Below are 20,524 nucleotides of genomic sequence, written 5' to 3' on the forward strand. Positions count from 1 at the left end.
GACCTACCGATCCTGTAGAGGTTCAAATGTATTTTTCTTTTGGAAACCTTGATAAGTCTGTAACTTCTCGAGCCTTGGTCGTGGCACTTCCCTACAGTGCCTCGCTCCACTCCTATTCCCCAGGTGCTCTCATTTGTTGACTTCTGTAACCATAAAAGCCTTGGTTTCATGCATGTTAACATTAGAAGCCTCCTCCCTAAGTTTGTTTTATTCACTGCTTTAGAACACTCTGCCAACCTGGATGTCCTAGCCGCGTCTGAATCCTGGCTTAGGAAGACCACCAAAAACCCTGAAATTTCCATTCCTAACTATAACATTTTCCGACAAGATAGAACTGCAAAAGGAGGCAGAGTTGCAATCTACTGCAGAAATAGCCTGCAGAGTTCTGTCTTACTATCCAGGTCTGTACCCAAACAATTTGAGCTTCTACTTCTAAAAATCCACCTTTCCAGAAACAAGTCTCTCACCATTGACGCTTGCTATAGACTACCCTCTGACCCCAGCTGTGCCCTGGACACCATATGTGAATTGATTGCCCCCCATCTATCTTCAGAGCTCGTGCTGCTAGGTAACCTGAACTGGGACTTGCTTAACACCCCAGCCATCCTACAATCTAAGCTTGATGCCCTTAATCTCACACAAATGATCAATGAACCTACCAGGTACAATGCCAAATCCGTAAACACGGGCACCCTCATAGATATCATCCTAACCAACTTGACCTCAAAATACACCTCTGCTGTTTTCAACCAAGATCTCAGCGATCACTGCCTTATTGCCTGCATCCGTAATGGGTCTGCGGTCAAACGACCACCCCTCATCACTGTCAAATGCTCCCTAAAACACTTCAGCGAGCAGGCCTTTCTAATCGACCTGGCCTGGGTATCCTGGAAGGATATTGACCTCATCCCGTCAGTAGAGGATGCCTGGTTATTCTTTAAAAGTGCCTCCCTCACCATCTTAAATAAGTATGCCCCATTCAAAAAATGTTGAACCAGGAACAGATATAAGCCCTTGGTTCACTCCAGACCTGACTGCCCTTGACCAGCACAAAAACATCCTGTGGCATACTGCATTAGCATCGAATAGCCCTTGTGATATGCACATTTTCAGGGAAGTTAGGAACCAATATGCACAGGCAGTTAGGAAAGCTAAGGCTAGCTTTCTCAAACAGAAATTTGCATCCTGTAGTACAAACTCAAAAACATTCTAGGACACTGTAAAGTCCAGGTGGCGAATCGCATCTCTGCATGTCTGGCAGACATATCAGTGTGGATGACGGATCACCACCTCAAGCTGAACCTCGGCAAGACGGAGCTGCTCTTCCTCCCGGGGAAGGACTGCCCGTTCCATGATCTCGCCATCACGGTTGACAACTCCATTGTGTCCTCCTCCCAGAGCGCTAAGAACCTTGGCGTGATCCTGGACAACACCCTGTCGTTCTCAAATAACATCAAGGCGGTGGCCCGTTCCTGTAGGTTCATGCTCTACAACATCCGCAGAGTACGACCCTGCCTCACACAGGAAGCGGCGCAGGTCCTAATCCAGGCACTTGTCATCTCCCGTCTGGATTACTGCAACTCGCTGTTGGCTGGGCTCCCTGCCTGTGCCATTAAACCCCTACAACTCATCCAGAACGCCGCAGCCCGTCTGGTGTTCAACCTTCCCAAGTTCTCTCACGTCACCCCGCTCCTCCGCTCTCTCCACTGGCTTCCAGTTGAAGCTCGCATCCGCTACAAGACCATGGTGCTTGCCTACGGAGCTGTGAGGGGAACGGCACCTCAGTACCTCCAGGCTCTGATCAGGCCCTACACCCAAACAAGGGCACTGCGTTCATCCACCTCTGGCCTGCTCGCCTCCCTACCACTGAGGAAGTTCAGTTCCCGCTCAGCCCAGTCAAAGCTGTTCGCTGCTCTGGCCCCCCAATGGTGGAACAAACTCCCTCACGACGCCAGGACAGCGGAGTCAATCACCACCTTCCGGAGACACCTGAAACCCCACCTCTTTAAGGAATACCTAGGATAGGATAAAGTAATCCTTCTCACCCCCTTAAAAGATTTAGATGCACTATTGTAAAGTGGCTGTTCCACTGGATGTCATAAGGTGAATGCACCAATTTGTAAGTCGCTCTGGATAAGAGCGTCTGCTAAATTACTTAAATGTAAATGTAATAAGAGCACATCCTCCCAGCAGCCCACTGCACTGAGGCTAGGAAACACTGTCACCACCAATAAATCCACTATAATTGAGAATTTCAATTAGCATTTTTCTACGGCTGGCCATTCTTTCCACCTGGCTATCCCTACCCCGGTCAACTTCCCTGCACCCCCCACAGCAACTCGCCCAAGCCTCCTCCATTTCTCCTTCACCCAAATCCAGATAGCTGATGTTCTAAAAGAGCTGCAAAATGTGGACCCCTACAAATCAGCCAGGCTAGATAATCTGGACCCTCTCTTCCTAAAATTATCTGCCGAAATTGTTGCAACCCCTATTACTAGCCTGTTCAACCTCTCTTTCATATCGTCTGAGATTCCCAAAGATTGGAAAGCTGCCGCGATCATCCCCCTCTTCAAAGGGGGAGACACTCTAGACCCAAACTGCTACAGACCTATATCTATCCTACCCTGCCTTTCTAAGGTCTTCGAAAGCCAAGTTAACAAACAGATTACCGACCATTTCGAATCACACCGTACCTTCTCCGCTATGCAATCTGGTTTCCGAGCTGGTTATGGGTGCACCACAGCCACACTCAAGATCCTAAATGGTATCATAAGCGCCATCGACCTGGCCAAGGCTTTCGACTCTGTCAATCACCACATTCTTATCGACAGACTCAACAGCCTTGGTTTCTCAAATGACTGCCTCGACTGGTTCACCAACTACTTCTCTGATAGAGTTCAGTGTGTCAGATCGGAGGGCCTGTTGTCCGGGCCTCTGGCAGTCTCTATGGGAGTGCCATAGGGTTAATTTCTCGGGCCAACTCTCTTGTCTGTATACATCAATGATGTCGCTCTTGCTGCTGGTGATTCTCTGATCCACCTCTATGCAGACGACACCATTCTGTATACTTCTGGCCCTTCTTTGGACACTGTGTTAACTAACCTCCAGACGAGCATCAATGCCATACAACTCTCCTTCCGTGGTCTCCAACTGCTCCTAAATGCAAGTAAAACTAAATATATGCTCTTCAACCGATCGCTGCCCGCCCATCCAGCATCACTATTCTGGACAGTTCTGACTTAGAATATGTGGACAACTACAAATACCTAGGTGTCTGGCTAGACTGTAAACTCTCCTTCCAGACTCACATTAAGCATCTCCAATCCAAAATTAAATCTAGAATCGGCTTCCTATTTCGCAACAAAGCATCCTTCACTCATGCTGCCAAACATACCCTCGTAAAACTGACCATCCTACCGATCCTCGACTTCGGCGATGTCATTAAAAAAATAGACTCCAACACCCTGCTCAACAAATTGGATGCAGTCCATCACAGTGCCATCCATTTTGTCACCAAAGCCCCATATACTACCCAATAGTGCGACCTGTACTCTCTCGTTGGCTGGCCCTCGCCAAACCCACTGGCTCCAGGTCATCTACAAGTCTCTGCTTGGTAAAGCCCTACCTTATCTCAGCTCACTGGTCACCATAGCAAATCAAATCAAATGTATTTATATAGCCCTTCATACATCAGCTGATATCTCAAAGTGCTGTACAGAAACCCAGCCTAAAACCCCAAACAGCAAGCAATGCAGGTGTAGAAGCACGGTGGCTAGGAAAAACTCCCTAGAAAGGCCAAAACCTAGAGAGGAACCAGGCCATGTGGGGTGGCCAGTCCTCTTCTGTCTGTGCCGGGTGGAGATTATAACAGAACATGGCCAAGATGTTCAAATGTTCATAAATGAGAGAGCATACTTAAATTCACACAGGACACCGGATAGGACAGGAGAAGTACTCCAGATATAACAAACTGACCCTAGCCCCCCAACACATAAACTACTGCAGCATAAATACTGGAGGCTGAGACAGGAGGGGTCAGGAGACACTGTGGCCCCATCCGATGACACCCCCAGACAGGGCCAAACAGGAAGGATATAACCCCACCCACTTTGCCAAAGCACATCCCCCACACCACTAGAGGGATATCTTCAACCTCCAACTTACCATCCTGAGACAAGTCCGAGTATAGCCCACAAAGATCTCCGCCATGGCACAACCCAAGGGGTGGCGCCAACACAGACAGGAAGATCACATCAGTGACTCAACCCACTCAAGTGACGCACCCCTCCTAGGGACGGTATGCAAGAGCCCTAGTAAGCCAGTGACTCAGCCCCTGTAATAGGGTTAGAGGCAGAGAATCCCAGTGGAAAGAGGGGAACCGGCCAGGCAGAGACAGCAAGGGCGGTTCGTTGCTCCAGAGCCTACTACACTCAATCATATGACCCACTGAATAGATGAGTCTTCAGTAAAGACTTAAAGGTTGAGACCGAGTTTGCGTCTCTCACATGGCTAGGCAGACCATTCCATAAAAATGGAGCTCTATAGGAGAAAGCCCTGCCTCCAGCTGTTTGCTTAGAAATTCTAGGGACAATTGGGAGGCCTGCGTCTTGTGACCGTAGCGTACGTGTACGTATGTACGGCAGGACCAAATCAGAGAGATAGGTAGGAGCAAGCCCATATAATGCTTTGTAGGTTAGCAGTAAAACCTTGAAATCAGCCCTTGCCTTGACAGGAAGCCAGTGTAGGGAGTAATATGATCAAATTTTGTGGTTCTAGTCAAGATTCTAGCAGCCGTATTTAGCACTAACTGAAGTTTATTTAGTGCTTTATCCGGGTAGCCGGAAAGTAGAGCATTGCAGTAGTCTAACCTAGAAGTGATTAATTAATTTTTCTGCATCATTTTTGGACAGAAAGTTTCTGATTTTTGCAATGTTACGTAGATGGAAAAAAGATGTCCTTGAAACAGTCTTGATATGTTCGTCAAAAGAGAGATCAGGGTCCAGAGTATCGCCAAGGTCCTTCACAGTTTTATTTGAGACGACTGTACAACCATTAAGATTGATTGTCAGATTCAACAGAAGATATCTTTGTTTCTTGGGACCTAGAACAAGCATCTCTGTTTTGTCCGAGTTTAAAAGTAGAAAGTTTGCAGCCATCCACTTCCTTATGTCTGAAACACATGCTTCTAGCGGAGAATTTGGACATGAACAAATGGGACGGAAGAAAAAGTGGGTCAAAAAATGTTTTTACTTATTTTAAACATCGATCAGCTGGATGTGTCCATTTGTATTCCATACATTGCCAATTGCAGAATGACTCTTGAACAATGAACTCCCTACTTTGATATTGCAGTCTTGGCAATGTAGACTAGCCTTCCAATTTCAGTTCAAGGCAAGGAACCATTTGACTGGCAGCTAACCATATTCAGATTGGAAGCAAATATAATCTCATAAAAATGCACACTGTTTAGCACTAAAATACAATTCCAAGGTTGCAATTGGTGAGCGTTTTATCTTGAAAAAGCTTGACATGTTCTTTTTTTTTTTACGACCAAAAAAACGCCTCGCTCTGGAGAACCCTTTGCTACAGGGTGTGGGAAGGGCACAGACAGTGAGAGAACAATGTAGTATGCAACGGTGGTGGACAGATTGTGTCTTTGAAGCACAACCGTTTATAACTATGGGTTCCAGAAAACATCTTTAAATGTGTCAACAATGCACAACAAATGTGGTCCTCTTTTTTTCCAGTCTTCAATGCGAAGCTTGACTGCTCAATGTGTGCTTTGCATCATCCACAGAAAAATGATGACCATCTGGGTTTGTTTTTGTGGAATTTTTATTCAAAGACTGACATTATTGTAATGTTTGATATTACAACATTGATGTGTGATACCTTTTTTTTTATCAACACATACGTTTTTTGCAAATGTATGACTCTATTACTATATGATTTATATTGCCTGAATACTCAACGATGATTAACACCTCAGTTATGTGCTTCTGTCAGGGTTGTGGTCAAATGCATGTAATTTAAATTCAATTTTGCAATTGAATAAAAATCCTATTTAATTTGAAAATGTTCCTCATTGCAAAAGCATGTAACAGAACTGTAATGTACATGTACATAAACATAACCCTGTTTTATGTTTTTAATAATGCAGATAGAATGCTCCGTGTGCCAGAGATGGCACCATTCAGTTTGTATTGGGATGACAAAGAAGAACTTCAACAAAGCCAAAATAGAAAATTATTGAAAGGGGCTTCTTTGCTGTTAAATTAGAGACGTATATATAAATGACTGGTGTGCCTTGTAACTACTTTAAAATGTGGAACTGTTGCAATAAAATGCTAACATTGAGTTGACATACAATTTAAGATTGTAAACATTGTCTAACTTCATATATAACAAATTTAACTTGAAATTAACATATCTTTAAAGTTTTGCAAATAAATGCATATTTTCACTTTTTTCATCTTTAAATGCAATATTTGAGATTATGTATTTCTATCAAATCAAAACTTGAAAATTTATGATAGACATGTATAGAATAAATCATACATCGTTTGATGTTTCTGTGACAAACAGTGAATTAACGTTAGTTATTGATTTTTACCGCTTTAAATGGCATTTTATAGATTTTATGTATTTCTATCAAGTCAAAACTGGAATTTCTACTCAAAACAAAGGTCCTAATAGTATGGTTGACATTTGTAGAACAAATCATAACTAGCTTAATGATTCTGTGACAAACGGTGAATGAGTTATTGATTTTTACATTTTTAAATGGCTTTTGGCGAATGTGCGAATATAAAACCAACTTCACCTCGATTCGTTAGCTAGCTACCTATCTCGTCTGCTGTGTACTGGGGTCCTATAACTAGCTAGCAAAATGTCCTTCGCTCCCGCTTGCTGTACACCTGTCCTCGCCGTCGTTAATAACATAACTTCGGGAAACAGTGCCCGATAAGCGGGGGCGAGGTTCACCGGTGTGTTAGCTAACGTTACCTATCCTGCCTGCTGTGTACAGGAGTCGTAGTTTTCCAACTCGCAAGTTATTACCCAGAGTCCTAAACGCCTGCCAAACAACATCGTTAACACAACTGCGGGGGCGAAGGACGTGTCTATCTACTGTTGTCCTAACTAGCAAGCTTGTGTGGTCGCCCCGCCTCTTATTCTGTGGGGTTTACTGTAATGTACTTGAGCGCTCCGGCATGTGAACCGGAGTCCCATTTTAGAAATTGACCTTTAGAAGTATAAAGAGGGCAGGAACGCCCCGAATTGCGGGAGCCCAGGAGACAAAATGAGGAAGTAGCTAACTAGCAGAGGAAGCCTAGTTTTGCCTGTGTACGGTAGAGGACGCAGTTGATGGTCCAGTTCATAGATCCTATTAAGTTAGTATACTAATTCCGAATTCTATGATCCAGTTTGCCTTCGGATGATTGCCTGGCTACCCAGTCTCATTGCTCTGGCCAAACGCCACGGTCTTCTCTGCAATGAAGTAGCTATGTAGCGATCAGTAGAGGCACAGACATTCGGATGGGGAACCTTGTGATACATATTTCATGGCACATTAGGCTACTCTTGTGCCATATAGTATGATTGTATCTTATCGGGGACTGGTGATTGCATGAAGGCATGCAATACAATAGGTTTTCATTATGTGAAATTGCGTTTAAGCTAAACATAAAACAATTGTAATGCTTTGTAATTATCCAGTTTAGACCAAATTAATGTATGCTGCACTTGTCAAATTGATGCATCATTCCGTCTCAATAGCTATACCGCCAGCTGATAGACAAGATTAGACGCTTCATCCAATATATTAAATCCAAACACAGAAAACAAACACTGATTCAACACTTAAGTTATAATTTATTCACATGAACAAATACAGTGTGTATGAGGTTACAACTTAGACTCAGAGGAATCCTTTAAAACCAGGTACTTGTCACTTAAGTTAAATGGTAGTTGTCTATATCTGACAAGGAACTTCTGCCAGTAGTGCAGGGAGCTGGAGGGACTTTACTTGACAGAATGGAAGACTTTGTGAGCCACCTGTAGGACAGAAATTAAATGACAGGTTATTGCAAACTGTCTTGTACAACTGTATGCAAAGTGAGTGACACTTGTCTCCTAAAGTAGCTAGTCATCCCATCCAAAGTTGGGAGTATTTTCTATTCATTCCTCCTGTCTGACGATAGAAAGCACCCAGACTTATCACCAAATGAGGTTCGGTCCACTCATATGTCCCTGTTTCTCCACAGCCTTCTCCTCCAACCTGCTATTCAACTACTGTTCTCAAATTCTAACATCTCCAATCATAAGGAACTTAATGAAGGAGGAGCATGCGATAGAGTAAATCCACTGACTCCTGGATATCATCTTGCTTGTAGAAGTTCAAATGTTGAGTCATCTAATTTACCCATGCATCAGTTGTGGTGGTACACCTGTATGATTAGCCCAATGCTGACAGTAATACTAGGCTATTATTTTCCCTAGATATATAGGGAGGGAGTATACTACTACGCATCTCAATAGTCTTAAGTCGCTTTCTCTCCATCATCTGCACTGACGTGAAGGAACTGGACAGGTGAATGCAAACACCCAGTATGGTTTCAACCACAGTTCTGTCAACTGTTTTCAGGACAGTAGAGATGAAGGAGAGGAGACAAGGAGAGGAGACCACTATATACTATTGAGATTAACCCACTGATATCACTCTCCTGTCAGTCTGACAGCCAGCCTCAGTGTCATGTTCATTATTGGCAGACAGAGAGATCTACCTCCAGCCTACATACAGTACCAGTCTGTAATATCTCTGTGTTTCAAGCAGACCACCATAGTCCCCGTGCACAGGAACGCCAAGGTAGCCTGTCTAAATGACTTTCACCTCGTAGTACTCACATCTGTAGCCATGTAATGCATTGAAAGGCTGGTCATGGCTCACATCGACACCATCATCCCAGACACCCTGGACCCACTCCAATTCACATACCGCCCCAACAGATCCACAGAGGATGCAATCTCTATTGCACTCCACACTACCCTCTCCCACCTGGACAAAAGGAACACCTATGTGAGAATGCTATTCATTGACTACAGCTCAGCGTTCAACACCATAGTGCCCTCAAAGCTCATCAATAAGCTAAGGATCCTGGGACTAAACACCTCCCTCTGCAAATGGTTCCTGGACTTCCTGACGGGCCACCCCCAGGGGGTAAGGGTAGGCAACGACAACACGGGATCCTCAACACGGGGTCCCCTCAGGGGTGCGTGCTCAGTCCCCTCCTGTACTCCGTTCACTCATAACTACACGACTCCAACACAGTCATTAAGTTTTCTGAAGACACTTCAGTGATAGACTGACGACGAGTGACGAGGCAGGTGTGTTGCCAGGACACCATCCTCTCCCTCGACATCAGCAAGACAAAGTGGCTGATCATGGACTACATGAAATGGATGGCCAAGCACGCCCCCATCCACATCGACGGGCTATAGTGGAGAGGGTCGAGAACTTCCGAGTTCCTCAGTGTCCACATCACTAATGAATTAACATGGTTCACACACACCAACACAGTCATAAAGAAGGCATGACAACGCCTCTTCCTCAAAAAGTTCTACAGCTGCACCATTGAAAGCAACTTGACTGGCTGCATCACTGATTGGTACGGCTACTGCTTGGAATCCAACCACAAATCGCTACAGAGGGTACTGCGTACGTCCCAGTACCTCACAGTGGCCGAGCTCCCTGCCTTCCAGGACCTCTAAGCGGTGTCAGATGAAGGCCCTAAAAATGGTCAAGGTCTCCAGGCACCCAAATCACTGATTATTGTACTTTTAAATTTGAATTGAAAACATGGCTAAAATCTATCCAAACCTGTACACGAGTTATCTGTGGTTCATATGTAAGACTACAGTTGATGATAGTGTTGTTGTTGTCGTTAGAATGATATATTATTGGATGTAATGTATTGGTATTTTGTATTGTTTTAGTGAGTTTTTGTATTGTGACTGTGTAATTGTCCTTAACTGCCCAGGGACTACAAATGCAAATGATCTTTCCCCCTTCTGATGACCAGGTGGCGAATCGCATCTCTGCATGTCTGGCAGACATATCCGTGTGGATGACGGATCACCACCTCAAGCTGAACCTCGGCAAGACGGAGCTGCTCTTCCTCCCGGGGAAGGACTGCCCGTTCCATGATCTCGCCATCACGGTTGACAACTCCATTGTGTCCTCCTCCCAGAGCGCTAAGAACCTTGGCGTGATCCTGGACAACACCCTGTCGTTCTCAACTAACATCAAGGCGGTGGCCCGTTCCTGTAGGTTCATGCTCTACAACATCCGCAGAGTACGACCCTGCCTCACACAGGAAGCGGCGCAGGTCCTAATCCAGGCACTTGTCATCTCCCGTCTGGATTACTGCAACTCGCTGTTGGCTGGGCTCCCTGCCTGTGCCATTAAACCCCTACAACTCATCCAGAACGCCGCAGCCCGTCTGGTGTTCAACCTTCCCAAGTTCTCTCACGTCACCCCGCTCCTCCGCTCCCTCCACTGGCTTCCAGTTGAAGCTCGCATCCGCTACAAGACCATGGTGCTTGCCTACGGAGCTGTGAGGGGAACGGCACCTCAGTACCTCCAGGCTCTGATCAGGCCCTACACCCAAACAAGGGCACTGCGTTCATCCACCTCTGGCCTGCTCGCCTCCCTACCACTGAGGAAGTACAGTTCCCGCTCAGCCCAGTCAAAACTGTTCGCTGCTCTGGCCCCCCAATGGTGGAACAAACTCCCTCACGACGCCAGGACAGCGGAGTCAATCACCACCTTCCGGAGACACCTGAAACCCCACCTCTTTAAGGAATACCTAGGATAGGATAAAGTAATCCCTCTCACCCCCCCTCCCCCTGAAAAGATTTAGATGCACTACTGTTCCACTGGAGATCATAAGGTGAATGCACCAATTTGTAAGTCGCTCTGGATAAGAGCGTCTGCTAAATGACTTAAATGTAAATGTATCTTTTGGCTATCCCCAGCACATTTACATGGCTGTTGCATTATTGTAATATTGATGTTGATTAATGTGCAGTGTCCCCTATAAATAAATAAAACAATACATCAGACTGTTCCCTCTGCTACTGCACGGCAAGCGGTACCGGTGCACCAAGTGTGGAACCAACAGGACCCTGAACAGCTTCTACCCTCAAGCCATAAGACTACTAAATAGTTAACCATATAGCTACCCGGACTATCTGCATTGACCCTCTTTTGCAGTAACTCTTGACTCATCACATACGCTGCTGCTGCTACCTATTATCTATCCTGTTTCCTAGTCACTTTACCCCTACAATATGTACAGTTGAAGTAAGAAGTTTACATACACTTAGGCTGGAGTCATTAAAACTAGTTTTTCAACCACTCCCCAAATTTCTTGTAAAGTCGGTTAGGACAAGTCATTTTTCCAACAATTGTTTACAGACAGATTATTTCACTTATAACTCACTGTATCACAATTCCAGTGGGTCAGAAGTTCACATACACTAAGTTGACTGTGCCTTTAAACAGCTTGGAAAATTACAGAAAATTGTGTCATGGCTTTAGAAGCTTCTGACAGGCTAATTGACATAATTTGAGTCAATTGGAGGTGTACCTGTGGATGTATTTCAAGGCCTACCTTCAAACTCAGTGCCTCTTTGCTTGACATCATGGGAAAATCAAAAGAAATCAGCTAAGACCTCAGAAAAATATTTGTAGACCTCCACAAGTCTGGTTCATCCTTGGGAGCAATTTCCAAACACCTGAAGGTACCACGTTCATCTGTACAAACAATAGTACGCAAGTATAAACACCATGGGACAATCCTACCACCATGGGCCGTCATACCGCTCAGGAAGTAGACGCGTTCTGTCTCCTACAGATGAATGTACTTTGGTGCGAAAAGTGCATCTTAATCCCAGAACAACAGCATAGGACCTTGTGAAGATGCTGGAGGAAACGGGTACAAAAGTATCTATATCCACAGTAAAAACCAGTCCTATATTGACATAACCTGAAAGGCCGCTCAGCAAGAAAGAAGCCACTGCTCCAAAAACGCCAGACTACAGTTTACAACTTCACATGGGGACAAAGATTGTACTTTTTGGAGAAATGCCCTCTGGTCTGATGAAACAAAAATAGAACTGTTTGGCCATAATGACCATTGTTATGTTTGGAGGAAAAAGGGGGAGGCTTACAAACCGAAGAACACCATCCAAACCATGACGCACAGGGGTAGCAGCATCATGTTGTGGGGGTGTGTTAATGCAGGAGGGACTGGTACACTTCACAAAATAGATGGCATCATGAGGTAGGAAAATGATGTGGATATATTGATGCAGCATCTCAAGACAGTCAGGAAGTTAAATCTTAGTTGCAAATAGGTCTTCCAAATGGACAATGACCAAGTATACTTCCAAAGTTTTGGAACAATTGCTTAAGGACAAAGTCAAGGTATTGGTGTGGCCATCACAAAGCCCTGACCTCAATCCTATAGAATATTTGTGGGCAGAACTGAAAAAGCGTGCGCAAGCAAGGAGGCCTACAAGTCTGACTCAGTTACACCAGCTCTGTCAGGAGGAATGGGCCAGAATTCACCCAACTTGTTGTGGGAAGCTTGTGGAAGGCTACCCGAACCGTTTGACCCAAGTTGAACAATTTAAAGGCAATGCTACCAAATACTAATTGAGTGTATGTAAACTTCTGACCCACTGGGAATGTGATGAAAATAAATAAAACCTGAAATAAATCACTATTATTCTGACATTTCACATTCTTAAAATAAAGTGGTGATCCTAACTGACCTAAAACAGGGATTTTTTACTAGGATTATATGTCAGGAATTTTAAATGTAATTGGCTAGGGTGTATGTAAACTTCCGACTTCAACTGTGCATATATACCTCAATTAGCTCGTACCCCTGCACATAAACTCGGTACTGGTAGCCTGTGTATATAGCCAGGTTATCGTTACTCATTGTGTATTTATTCCTTGTTTTTTCTATAATTTTTTCTCTGCATTGTTGGGAAAGGCCCGTAAGTAAGCATTTCACTGTTAGTCTGCACCCGTTGTTTACGAAGCATATGACAAATAACATTTGATTTGAGTAGGCTCTACCAAGACCTGCAGGTATTATCAATGGAGTCACATGCACTCTCATGCCTGCTTGTATGTATTCCCTTGCACCCCCTTCTTCACTGTTGGTGAAAGTGTATGGGTAGATCTCACATACACAGTGGTCCCGCGCATGGAGGAAGTCGAAAAGCTCCTCGGTGCAGTCCTCTCTGGTTTCGGACTTGGAGCCGACCCTGGATTCACAGTCCTCCAGTTTCGCCCTGGCGTGGACGCAGTGCTCTGCCTGCGCACACTTGTCCCGCACCACCTCAAGGGGGTCCTGGAACAGATAAACCAAGGTCAATAAGTACACAAACCATCTATTCCCCTAGCCTGGTCTCAGATCTGTTTGTGCTATTAGCCAACATGTCTGGCATAACAAACGACCATAGACTTGGCTATAGCTCAAACAGATCTGGGACCAGGCTATTAATTCCCTCCAGTTAGCTATGTTAGAACATATGATGTGGGTTTTAGAACAAATGCAAGGTGGGCAAATTATGCTGCTTCAAACCAAATCGATTCATACCACCATATCTTCCTCCTCCTCCTCTTCCTCCTCCTCCTGAAAGAAAAACACATTTTAAACCACTCGAAACATTACACCGATGTTACACACTGGGCAATATACTAAGCTAGCTAGCGCGTACTATTTATTACCACTGGTTGATCGAAAGCAACCTAGCAGACTATTGGCTAACTAGCTAGCGAGTATGCTAACGAATCTGCTAGCCACTTTGGCTCTCTCAAGTTTGGCCTTTAACAAATGAGCCCGTTCATTATTTAACGAGATATTGAATACAACATGGTGAGTTCACGTCTTACATCTTCAGGTTCCCCGTTCAGGATCATTTTCTCCTCGAAAACCATGACGTTTATGCTCTTGACCTGGTATGACCCACTGTTAGATGATGAATTAGATGTTGGAGGACGGACCAGTCCAGGTCACTCACCGGATGTTATCGTGTCGTCACATTACTTCCGGTGTCCACTAGTTACCACAGCCACAATGTCGAAATTGGTTATATCGTAGACATATTTTTGTTATTCCTTTTTGGTCTTAATTTAAGGTTAGGCATAAGGTTATCAGTGGGTTACAATTAGGGCTAGGTTTAAGATCACATTTTAAGAAGATAAATTGTAGAAATGGGCGAGGTTTATAACTTTGTGGCTATGGGTAACTGGTGACGACCCGCTACTTCTTCTATGTTTAATAATGGTATCTAGTTGAGTCACTGTACGCTACTGCTGCATTGTGCAACGGAGTAGTTACATACCGTTTAAAGGGACTCAGTCACGTACAGGACAGCCATTTCACATCTAGACCTATTTCCCAAATTCGAAATTCCCCCCCAAAATTCTAAATGAAACACCCCAAAAATGGTTTAAGAACAGAGTGAGATCTCCAAGATCAAAGGGTAAAGTCCAAGAAAAAAAATCAAAATTTGATTGGCCCTTCTGGTGTCCATATTCAAATGATGTGAGGATCAGAGCAACAATATTGTTTTTACTTCACCTTTATTTAACCAGGGGCCTGTTGCACAAAACTAGGATAAGGGATTAAGCCAGGATATCTTGGTGATCCTGGCTCAATTGATCCGTAATCCGGTTGCACTAAAGATGGATAGGGGGCAGGAGGATATGTTATGGTATAAATTACCATGGAGATTTATTCTGTGGAGCTAGCCTGCTCCAGACCAGGCTAAATTCCAGGATCTATTTAATCTCATCCCTAATGTCAGTCAGCAGTCACCACAAATGGAAACCAATAGTTATTTCACTGCTCACTATACATTGTTATCACATATAACTAGACCCACTGTTATTATTTAAACGTTTGTGATCATTAATTTCAATGATTTTGGATAAAAAATGATTTTTAGATGATGTTGCTATCATTAGATAATTTACAGTTTCCCATAGACTATAAGGCTATATATAAAATGATAGAATATTAGGGCTACAGAGGGGAAAAAACACAAGTCATAATATTGTAACCAGTTGTTTTAAAGGAGGACAGATGTGGGGCATTTCGTGAAATTGTACTTCAGTATGGTTTCATAAACAAAGACATGCTGATGTGCCAGAATATTAAGTATCACATTGTCATAAGTATCAAAACAAAAACAATATGTAGCTTTTCTGCAGAAAGAACCAGCCTCATAAATTTATGACTTTATCCTTTTTCTTCAGTGTGGCCCTAGTACTCTGTCATATAAACAAATACACATTCCATATGAATATAAAAACACAATGTGTAACATTATGTTCCTTTATTGAATAAGGACAAAACAAAGCAGGTAAACCATCAGCTCCTTTCGAAACTGAAGTCACAGTGACTCTACAAGATGGAAAGCACAGAATCCAAGCATATTATACAAAATGATACATACACATTCAAAGGTCTGTATATAACACACCCTGCATGTCTGCACACTAAAATAAATGCAGGACAAATCCATACACATCAACTGAACAGACAAATGAATGGATGCAGTAGCCTCCCCTGCAGCCTTGTATTACACACAGTATACCGCACAAACATCATAAGAGGCCAAATTCGTCAAAAAACAAACCCAAAAAACCCAAATTCCTCTGCCACCGCAGGACATATTTAACCAAAATTGAAAGCACACATACTAACTAAAATAATTCAACACATATTGGTCCCTCAGCAGCCGACCACTGTCGTCATCAGGGAAGATTGCCGGATTTTCCCAGTCCATGGCTGGTGGCACTCTGGGGGCCCTCTCCTTCCTCAGGCAGGCCACATTGTGGAGGACAGCACAAGCCACAGTAATATCACATGCCCTAACAGGGCTGACCCTTAATTTGTGAAGGCAGTGAAAGCGTGCCTTCAGGAGGCCAAAGGTCATTTCAACTCTGGCCCTGGTCCTGGCATGGGCATGGTTGTAGGCCTGCTGTGCTTCCTGGGGGTCTGTGAAAGGTGTCAGGAGAAAAGGCTGGCAGCCATACCCCTGTCTCCCAGCAACACACCAGAGAATTCACCTGTCAACACAAAATCTCATCATTACTACCTCATAAACACAGTGATATTCTTGACACAGCCATGATGGTTATAAATAGGGGTTGTGTGGCTTACCTTGTGATAGATTTTTCAGAGGCCCGAAAGATTCTGGAGTCATGGACTGAGCCAGGCCATTTTGCCACAACATTGCTGATCACACAGTCAGCATTGCAGACCATCTGAAATCATAAGATGAGGAATATTACACCAATCAATGCACATCACTGGCAATGCAGAGTGTTCGTCAATGGACAATATCAAAAAGTTATGTTCACCTGAACATTAATGCTGTGAAAGGATTTCCTATTCACAAAATCGGCCTCATGGGCACCTGAGGGGCTTTTATCCTTATGTGTGTGCAGTCCACTGCACCAATGACATTGGGGAAACCTGTCACACAAAGTAATGAGTATCCTACTATGTGTTAACAGTTGTCCTGTAATTTGTAGATCCTCTTACCTGCAATCCTATAGAACTCCTCTTTGATGTCACAGAGTCTTCTGTGGCCAGGGAAGGAGATGAAGACATCTGCTAATGCTTTGATAGCCAGACACACACTCCTTATTGTGCGGCAAATTGTGGCCTTGTTCAGCTGTTCTGCATCCCCCACTGAGTACAGGAAGGCTCCACTAGCAAAAAAGCGCAAGGCCACACAAACCATTTGCTCCACACTCAGTGCATGGCTCCGTGCAGTGCGGTGCTTAATCCTGGGACCCAGTAGTCTGCATAGATACCTGATGCCATCTGCAGAAAACCTGTATCTTTCATATAGATGGTCATCAGGGAAGGCCAGTGGGTCCAACCGGTCCCTGAAGACCCTTTCTCGCCTGAAGGCTCTCCTCAGCACAAGTGCTTCTTCATCCACCACATCTCGCACGAATGGGCATGCCATTGTCAGAGCAGAAAGGAACACACAATTTTGGGCCTTCATATAGGCTAGTGGCCACACCTGGTGCTGGGGGGGTGGGCAAAAGAGGGCGATGCCTTATAACGATGACTTGGTTGTACTGATTGCTGGGAAAATAAAAAAAACCTTAGAAAGATGCCACCGTCCTGTGTGCTCACAATAAGAGCTCATATGTCATGGCTCACTTGACTTTACGAGAATATACCTAATTTTTATTTTGAGCTGTGTCATCTTCTTGGAGCTGGGGGAGGAAAGAAAAATAATGATTAATACATTTGTGTTACAGTTAGCATACAGTGTACATTGAAGGCATATCTCACCTCCCTCAAGTTTTTTTTTCAAGGTCCAGTTTCCTAATTGTCCTCTTTTTATTTCGGACTCCAGTGCAAGATTTTCCATCTTTTTCTTCTTGTACTGAATGTCTATGTCTGCCAGTTCTATTTGGCGCCGGAGGTGGTTGCCATACAACTTTCTGATAGCTTGTGAGCTCTGTGAACACAATACAATTAGCGCAGCTGGAATTTGGCAGGATGTGGTGTCCTTTTATTAATACGCACTATGTTGCCAGGCTGGTTTTCCCACTGTATAGCATCTGGGTCCTGTAAAAGAAATTAGATTTTTTGATTTTGATGAGGACTCCTCACCATTGTAGAGTAAATAGTACTTTCACAGTCTTAACATGATACCTCATGCCTTCTGGAATCCAGAGAGATGGTCTCCATCATGTGCTGTTGCTGCTGCACTGGGGCCTTCACCCTATCACATTTAATCAGATTCATATTGAAGCTAGTAGACAAGACATGCCAGGCCTACAGTATGCCTTTGATGGAGTACTCACTGGATCAGCATCGTCTGGTGCTTGTGCTGGTGGCTCTAACAGGAACACAGTGCTGCCAGGCACTGCAAGGCAATAGGTAAACCAAAGTCAGACAGTCCAAATTGATTCAATATGAATGTGGTTTTATCCCATGTAGAGATGGAAGGACATACCTTGAATGAAGCGGGTGGCATCTTGGGAGGAACCTATGCTCGTCTCTTTCCCCCCAGGGATCCCCTCTAAGACGGGCCGGCCTTTATTTAGCTCCAAGGCCATGTCCTCTGCTGGGGTAAGGTCAGCCGTTGGTGACCCACCACCCGTGCCTTGTCTGTGGGTATTCTTTTTCACTGCTAAAACAGTACAGACAATGTGTGAGCAGGCACCTTCTGGGTACAATATATGCTTGTGCTTTGTTAAATATTAGTCAGGGACCATACCATTCTGCAGAATGTTCTTGTATTTGATTTTGACCTGCTGCCATGTCCGTTTTGGCCCGTTCATGTTTAATCTACACACACACACACACATTTAATGGAGTCACACTGCAAAAATTACTTGGTATTTTTGTCTTGTTTTCAGTAAAAATATCAAAAAATGTATCATAGCTTTATACAGTGTGATGGAGTTACTTTACACAATTTCACTCATATCTGCAGTGCATTTCAATTAAAAATTTAACCGTTTCATAATTACAGTACAACTGCATTTTTGGAGATGTGAATTAAATATTTGAATTGTAATTGTGATGTTTCAGCGGAGCGGTGAGTGTGTAATTGTGCACTACTTACGCATTCAGGCGGTCTGCAATACTTTGCCACGCTTTTTCTCTTTGCTTTATCACTGTGGCGGTGTTGCCTTTCTTCTTAATTATATCTTTTACCTCCTCGTATGCCTCCATGAGGATTTGTGCTTCCGACGGGGAAAAGTACGCGGCTCTAGTTGCCATGGTAAATCAGTTAATCTGTGATCTGTGGCGGGGTCTATTTGAGTGAGCCGTGAGCGCGCACCTATCCAGGATTGGTTTCACCTGGCTTAATGAATCCGTGTCTGCTCATCCTGGCTTGGTCTTTGTGCAACCAATTAAGCCTGGACGCACATGTTTTGGCTTCATTGAGCTCAGCTGAGTCATTTATCCCGGATGTCTTAATTCTACTTTTGTGCAACAGGCCCCAGGTAGGCTAATCGAGAACAAGTTCTCATTTACAACTGCGACCCAGCCAAGATAAAGCAAAGCAGTGCGACAAAAACAACACAGAGTTACACATAAACAAACATACAGTCAATAACACAATAGAAAAATCTATGTACAGTGTGTGCAAATGTAGAAGAGTAGGGAGGTTAGGCAATAAATAGGCCATAGAGGTGAAAAAAATACAATTTAGCATAAACACTGGAGTGATAGATGTGCAGATAATGATGTGCAAGTAGAGATACCGGGGTGCAAAAGAGCAAGAGGATAAATAACAATATGGGGATGAGGTAGTTGGGTGTGCTATTTACAGATTGGCTGTGTACTGGTACAGTGGTCAGTAAGCTGCTCTAACAGCTGATGCTTAAAGTTAGAGAGGGAGATATAAGACTCCAGATTCAGTGATTTTTGCAGTTCGTTCCAGTCATTGGCAGCAGAAAACTGGAAGGAAAGGCGGCCAAAGCAAGTGTTGGCCAGTGAAATATACCTGCTGGAGCGCGTGCTACGGGTGGGTGTTGCTATGTTGACCAGTGAGCTGAGACTTATAGATGAGCTGGAGCCAGTGGGTTTGGCGACGAATATGTATTGAGGGCCAGCCAACGAGAGCATACAGGTCGCAGTGGTGGGTAGTATATGGGACTTTGGTGACAAAACGGATGGCACTGTGATAGACTACATCCAGTTTGCTGAGTAGAGTGTTGGAGGCTATTTTGTAAATGATATCGCCGAAGTCCAGAATCGGTAGGATAGTCAGTTTTACAAGGGTATTTTTGGCAGCATGAGTGAAGGAGGCTTTGTTTGCGAAATAGGAAGCCGATTCTAGATTTAATTTTGAATTGGATATGCTTAATTTTGAATTGGAGATAATAGCTGTTGTCATATCGATCCCGTTAACGGGATCTCAGGCCTAAGAAGTTAATGTGAGTCTGGATGGAGAGTTTACAGTCTAACCAGACACCGAGGTATTTGTAGTTGTCCATATATTCTAAGTCAGAACCGTCCAGAGTAATGATGCTAGTCGGGCGGGCGGGTGCGGGCAACAATCGGTTGAAGAGCATGCATTTAGGTTTACTTGCATTTAAAAGCATTTGGAGGTCACGGAAGGAGTGTTGTATGGCATTGATGCTCGTTTGAAGGTTTGTTAACACAGTGTCCAAAGAAGGGCCAGATAGAAACAGAATGGTGTCGTCTGCGTAGAGGTGGATCAGAGAATCACCAGCATCAAGGGCAACATCATTGATGTATAGAGTAAAGAGTCGGCCCAAGAAATGATCCCTGTGGCACCCCCATAGACTACCAGAGGTCCAGACAAACAGGCCCTCCGATTTGACACACTGAACTCTATCTGAGAAGTAGTTGGTGAACCAGGCGAGGCAGTCATTTGAGAAACCAAGGCTTTTGAGTCTGGCGATAAGAATGCTGTGATTGACAGAGTC

General features: G+C 44.2%; 1 protein-coding gene and 1 long non-coding RNA gene across 3 annotated transcripts; both read right to left on the bottom strand.

Annotated features, from left to right (window-relative positions):
* Positions 1–7,852: 7,852 nt before the first annotated feature.
* On the bottom strand, positions 7,853–14,110 carry LOC115109070 (cytochrome b-c1 complex subunit 6, mitochondrial-like). 2 transcript variants are annotated; one of them, XM_029633645.2, is made up of 4 exons: positions 13,973–14,110; positions 13,677–13,712; positions 13,266–13,427; positions 7,853–8,055 (listed from the first exon to the last, which is right to left on the bottom strand). In XM_029633645.2, exons 1-4 carry the CDS (start codon positions 14,015–14,017, stop codon positions 8,023–8,025), a joined length of 276 nt encoding a protein of 91 aa, XP_029489505.2. In that variant the 5' UTR covers positions 14,018–14,110; the 3' UTR covers positions 7,853–8,022. The 2 variants fall into 2 exon arrangements, with proteins under 2 accessions (XP_029489505.2, XP_064865675.1); XM_065009603.1 differs by having other exon boundaries at positions 13,677–13,709; positions 13,973–14,106.
* Positions 14,111–17,412: 3,302 nt separating this feature from the next.
* Positions 17,413–17,802, bottom strand: LOC135564501 (uncharacterized). Its single transcript, XR_010461077.1, has 3 exons — positions 17,769–17,802; positions 17,640–17,681; positions 17,413–17,571 (listed from the first exon to the last, which is right to left on the bottom strand). It is a non-coding gene; the product is annotated as an uncharacterized LOC135564501 (long non-coding RNA).
* Positions 17,803–20,524: the final 2,722 nt, after the last annotated feature.

Source organism: Oncorhynchus nerka, linkage group LG25 (genome assembly GCF_034236695.1).
Source record: "Oncorhynchus nerka isolate Pitt River linkage group LG25, Oner_Uvic_2.0, whole genome shotgun sequence".
Lineage (NCBI taxonomy): Eukaryota > Metazoa > Chordata > Actinopteri > Salmoniformes > Salmonidae > Oncorhynchus > Oncorhynchus nerka.

Excerpts from the sequence above, each read along its gene's own strand:
- LOC115109070 (XM_029633645.2), bottom strand. The coding sequence starts at position 14,017 with ATGGTTTTCGAGGAGAAAATGATCCTGAACGGGGAACCTGAAGAT. Across the intron at positions 13,713-13,972 it reads TGAACGGGGAACCTGAAGAT|GAGGAGGAGGAAGAGGAGGA; the intron begins GTAAGACGTGAA and ends TTTTTCTTTCAG. Across the intron at positions 13,428-13,676 it reads AGGAGGAGGAAGATATGGTG|GACCCCCTTGAGGTGGTGCG; the intron begins GTATGAATCGAT and ends TATCTGTTCCAG.